Genomic DNA, 5,101 nt, shown 5'->3' with positions numbered 1-5,101 from the left:
TCCATTATCGCATAATTGTACTCGTATCATGCAGCCTGCATTGCCAAGGACTATCCTCAATAGTGTTTCGTGATGAGCACGGATTTGTGATTGAATTATCCAATCACTGTACACGAGTGTTTTCATTGGTTAAATATGAAATCGTAGGCAATCTCCCTACGAATTCCATAAATAAGTCAGGACTGTGTGATTGAACGCATACTTAGTCATTTGGAAATCACTCTGTGATATACGAAATCACTTCAAGTCATTCGCATATCACAAAGAATAACTTAATTGGACTGTACTATGTAATCTCGTCCAGAATCATGAGATTTAATACCCCTCTAAAATTGAAAAAAATTCAACTACTACGTAGTAACACTGTAAACTCAGGACAAAGATAGACTCCAAACCACCAAAATTAATCCATATGTTGGCGCGAAAACGTGTCTTGACAGCCATTAATCGCCATTCAGGGTTTTGGGGTTTCGGGGTAACATTTCACTTCATGGTTTCGGGGTTTACCCTGAACTTCAACAGGAAATAGTGTAGTACGTTCTAGTTGAAAAATATCACTATATCACGATTGGAAGTCGAAAACGAACATCCGAACAATTCGTAGCTCTGGAATGACATTTGATAGTAGTTATACGCCTCGACTAATCCAACGATTATATCAAATAACTTTGGTTGTTGTACATGCAACGATACAACAACTTTAGTACGTACTTTGAAGTGTCGGACCAGGCACTTTATTTGGCACTTTTTCCACCAAGACATTTGTAAAGTAGTAGTTTTTATCAGCTCTTCTGGAGCCAGACCTACCACTGCAAAGTGTCAGTACGAGCCTGCCGTTGAGTTCGTTAGACACACAGCCCTTCCTGGTAGAAGAAGGTTCGTTGAAAGTGTATATACCCATCCAACGCATATCGAAGATCTATAAATAGAAACCTGTGAAACGCCTATTTGAAACATCTCACCATGCCCTCCTATGCTTAGCCCATACATACTAGTACAGTGAATACGCCGACAACCCCACACTCGAATCCTTCAACACATTGTTGGACGCACAACTCGCCCTTCCATTCCTTCCCCTCCGTGAGCCGCTGTGTCGCAATCTCCACCGCCACCACCACTCTGTCCCATCTTCGATTCGCATGTGGTGAGTTGTTTGTCCGACTAAGCTATGATTGCTTTTGCGTAGCCCACCACTCTCGGCAACGGCAGATCTCCGCCGAGACAACCACCACCACGTTAGTACTGAATCACACTCGTGGTTATGCTGCCGACGTTCGCTTCTTCTTATGGAAGCGATACCGACACACCAGCCATGCATCGGCCGCTGCTGCCGAAGTCCACCAAAGCCCGCGCCGCGAGGCTGGCCGTACTCAGTGCCACGCTTATCATGACCAGCGGCGCCGGTGTCTACGGCATGTTCGATACCTCTCAACTGTGCCAAGCCAACGACCTTATGACACTCGAGTCATCTACGACGACCTTGTTCCCGTTCATTCGTCCCATAGGTACTGTATATACATACATACATACCTCCATGTATAATTGGCATTTGATCTGACAAGATCCATGTCTAGAACAATCCCCGCCGCTGCCGCTGCCATGGACGAACCAGACAACCATACACGACTTGTTTGGCGTGATGGATGTAGACGGGAGTGGATCAGTCAACTTGACTGAACTGGTTGCGTACTTGGAACGTGATAGCCACGACACGATCCGCGCGATTCAAACGGCGGCTACGTCGTCAACCAAACAAGTGAAAGACGAGTATTTCCACCACGCTACATGCCTAGCCAATGCTTTCAACGCGGTACACCCCATATCTCAACACATCGATCATATCCTACTTTGAATTCTGTAGGTAGTTCCTGAAGGTGGCATCGTGGAATCTCCAGATCAGTTAGACAAGGTGGTGCAGCGCTGTCGTCCCCCGCTGTCTCCGCCCCTCATGGCGGCCATCCCCACGACCACCGCGACGCCCGCCAACTCGACCGACCAAGTCGCCAACAAGCTGTACTCCCGCCAAGAAATCATAGCTTTTATCAACGCAAAGACCAAGTCACCGTGGGTTTTGCAGTGCACGTTGGATGCCCTGGACCAGGAGGTACTATGTCTTAGTTACTAGTTGGTGACTTGTTTGACTTTAGTTGGTGATAGTTTCCATCCACGAATGGGTCTTTAACAAGGCATGACGTGGACGGCATCCTCACGCTCGTGGCGCAGTGCGTAACCTCGTGGCTCGTGCGCTGTCACAGACATCCCAACGCCGTCGCCACCTTTGGATGAACACAAGCCAGAGGAAAAGTACCAATGGCCAATCACATCACGCCACGTCATCCACGAACGAAACCACGAAACCCCGTCCAATACTAGGTCCAATCGTCCTATATAGACACGATGCCGAGTATCCACCCTCTGTAGGTATACTTCTACAACAGTGGAGTACTAGTATTAATAGTCACACCAACGGCATCGTAAATATATATATATATATATATTGTTTGCGAATCAACAATACATGATATGTTGATTGATGAAAGATTATATATATATATATACATATATATATTAGAGCATAAGAATAATATTTATATTCTCCGCATACCGGTGTATGTAAACGATTTGAATGGTACATTGTTGTGTTTATTCTAAACTGGGACCAACATGGAGAAACACAAGAACCGGCAGAAGAATTGAGCCAATCTGATTGGTGGAAACCACGATCAACGTCGAATTAGTGTGCGGCTTCAATTAGTGTGATGCCAAACACCTTTTGACATACAAAAAGAATAATCGAAGAATAATCGATCGATAGATTTGGCGATTCTGCACAAACGTCCAAATTTTGGGGAACAAGGACAATAAATAGTATGTCCATACAGAGAAAACTTATAAATTTACTATTATTAGTGTATTGCACAATAGAGTGAATGACAAATCTAACGCCATTCAACCATACTACTACTACTGGTAGTCGATGAAACGAGGCCACCACCACGTTATTCGTAGTCCCATCTACAAACAAGAGACAACCTTATCAGTTATTCGTCGTCTGGTTACTCGTTTGTCGTGAGCGTCGTCAAGTACTTTTCCAACTCGTCAAAGTCGTCGTCTGCAAAGTCAAACGTCGCATCGTCGTCTGCTGTATCCTCCAGCTCAAGAATATTGTCTTGCACCACTCCATCATCATCATCATGTCCATCATCTTGTTCTTCCGACGGAAGCGGCACCGCCGCCTTGAGCGCGTCCATCAAGTCCTTTTCACGGCCTTCATCCCAGCTTCCCTTGCGCTCGTACTCGACATGCACATCGTCCACGTCGGCCACGATGCTAAATGTGGTCGCCATCTTCTTCTTCGTTCCTTCATCTTGTTTCGTTTCAAGCATCCGCGCCTTGCGCTGATCCACATCGGACCAAAACTGCTCATCTTTCGTCAACATGTCATCGTACGCGTGCTTGTCCTGTGCCGACAGAGCCACGCCTTCGCTCCGTCCATCTTGGTCATCACTTGCCGTCGATTGCACCGGCGCAAAGATCAAATCCACGAAAAAGTCAGACGCAAATCGGTTGTCCTGACACGCGCCGTCGAGCTGCCCCTTGGTCAGGCGAAGGATGCCGAGGGGAATGTACCCAGTATGGAATGCCGCGCGGAACATGGACACGCGGCCGCCGGCGTCCGTGAGATGGCGGCATCGGATGAGAATGTCTCCCTGCAACATGCAGTCCACAGAGAAGCTCGTCGATAGCTCCGACGTGCTCACCCACGGCACCCCCCCCGATTTAGCGGCTGTCCATGTGGTCGTAAACACGAGCTTGCCGCCTTTGAAGATTTGCAGGTATGGACAGCAGCCCTCTTCTTCCATCACTTGGCTCAAGTCGCCCATGTCGTTGTCGACTGTGGTGCGCGAGCCAAAGATGGGGATCTGGTTGAGAATGACGCGGCGAAGGAGGAGCGGCATGCTGCGCGGCTTGACGCCGTCCAGGACGTTGGTAAAGTACGACAAGTAGCGCCGCTGCGATGGAATCGTGAGACGCTCCACGGGCGTGCGGCAGCGGTCGCCGACGTGCTCGAGCGCTTCCATGGGCGAGTCGAAGAGACCGATCCAAGCGAGGTAACATGCGACCACGGTGCCCGTGCGGCCCTTTCCCGTGAGGCAGTGGACGCATGCAATGTTGTTCGGGTCGGCGGCGCACCAGCTCTCAATGGACGCGCAAATCTTGAACAGCAGACCTATAGGACGAACGACCGCATGTTCAAGGACGAGAAAGGACAGACAGGCCGGCGGCGGCGTACCCAGAGGAGGAGCGGGATGCCCGGGGAAGTAGAACTCGAGCACTTGGTTGTCGAAGTACGTGTAGTCGTACGATTCCTCTAATACGAGACAGGTATACCTTCATGAGAGAAAGGACAGATGCAGAAAGGACATGGGTACCGCTGAGGTTCCAGATCATGTAATGCCCCTTGTGTTCCGTGTTCAGATGCTTCGCGACGACGTCGATGGGGTTGTCCTTGATGGGTCCCAACTTGTGTCCGCTACCTCGCGTGGGGAACCCCATCGCGATGATGTCGTCCGTGACGTATGTAAAGTTGAGCGTCGAAATGTCCACGGACGCATGTCCGTCCAGCGCGTGGTTCAGTTTCCGCTGCAACGCATCCATATCCGCCGCGTCCAGCGCCTTCTTCACCTTCGCCGACCCTTCCTTGGCTGCATACGTGGCCGCACTCTGCGCTTTCTTCATAAACGTAAACATGCCCGAGGCGGCCGCCGACGCCGCCGCCGACGCCGCGGCCATGGTCTCCGCCGACACGATTTGACTGCCGCTGTTGGTGCGCGACGACGCGGCCACAGGTGCTTCCCCGAAGAGACTTACGTCATCCTCCTCCTTGGCTTCCCCGGACGTAGCGCTCACGGGCGCCTTGGCAAACTTGTCGCTCAACCGCTTGAGCATGACGTCGCAGAATGTTGTGAGCAGGCGAAAGAATCTGGCTACGATGTCGTATCCGGATGACTACTAAATCATTTATTAAAACCTTCCTTCATCTATTATGTTATAAATAATTCTAAATAGAACCATCCTATTTCTGTCATCGTTGACGGCC

The 5,101-nt window shown here is 49.7% G+C and overlaps 2 protein-coding genes across 2 annotated transcripts in view; one reads left to right on the top strand and one right to left on the bottom strand.

Annotated features, from left to right (window-relative positions):
- Positions 1 to 1,193: 1,193 nt before the first annotated feature.
- On the top strand, positions 1,194 to 2,477 carry H257_12064 (hypothetical protein). The gene is made up of 4 exons (XM_009839173.1): positions 1,194 to 1,505; positions 1,575 to 1,810; positions 1,862 to 2,104; positions 2,158 to 2,477. The coding sequence occupies exons 1-4, from the start codon at positions 1,262 to 1,264 to the stop codon at positions 2,284 to 2,286; spliced, it is 852 nt and encodes a 283-aa protein (XP_009837475.1). The 5' UTR covers positions 1,194 to 1,261; the 3' UTR covers positions 2,287 to 2,477.
- Positions 2,478 to 2,883: 406 nt separating this feature from the next.
- The window catches only part of H257_12063 (hypothetical protein), a gene marked incomplete at its 5' end in the record, with an annotated part of 2,575 nt that continues 357 nt past the window's right edge, over positions 2,884 to 5,101 (bottom strand). Inside the window, 3 exons of the mRNA XM_009839172.1 lie at positions 2,884 to 4,231; positions 4,295 to 4,372; positions 4,434 to 4,988. Of these exons, the coding sequence (XP_009837474.1) occupies positions 3,057 to 4,231; positions 4,295 to 4,372; positions 4,434 to 4,988 (1,808 nt within the window). The 3' untranslated portion in view covers positions 2,884 to 3,056. The remainder of the gene's footprint in view (positions 4,232 to 4,294; positions 4,373 to 4,433; positions 4,989 to 5,101) is intronic.

Source organism: Aphanomyces astaci (genome assembly GCF_000520075.1).
Source record: "Aphanomyces astaci strain APO3 unplaced genomic scaffold supercont1.38, whole genome shotgun sequence".
Lineage (NCBI taxonomy): Eukaryota > Oomycota > Saprolegniomycetes > Saprolegniales > Verrucalvaceae > Aphanomyces > Aphanomyces astaci.
The sequence above is the reverse complement of the archived record's forward strand: the minus strand, read 5'-3'. Positions and strand labels throughout refer to the sequence as shown.

Excerpts from the sequence above, each read along its gene's own strand:
- H257_12064 (XM_009839173.1), top strand. The coding sequence starts at position 1,262 with ATGCTGCCGACGTTCGCTTCTTCTTATGGAAGCGATACCGACACACCA. Across the intron at positions 1,506-1,574 it reads CCCGTTCATTCGTCCCATAG|AACAATCCCCGCCGCTGCCG; the intron begins GTACTGTATATA and ends ATCCATGTCTAG. Across the intron at positions 2,105-2,157 it reads TGGATGCCCTGGACCAGGAG|TTTCCATCCACGAATGGGTC; the intron begins GTACTATGTCTT and ends AGTTGGTGATAG.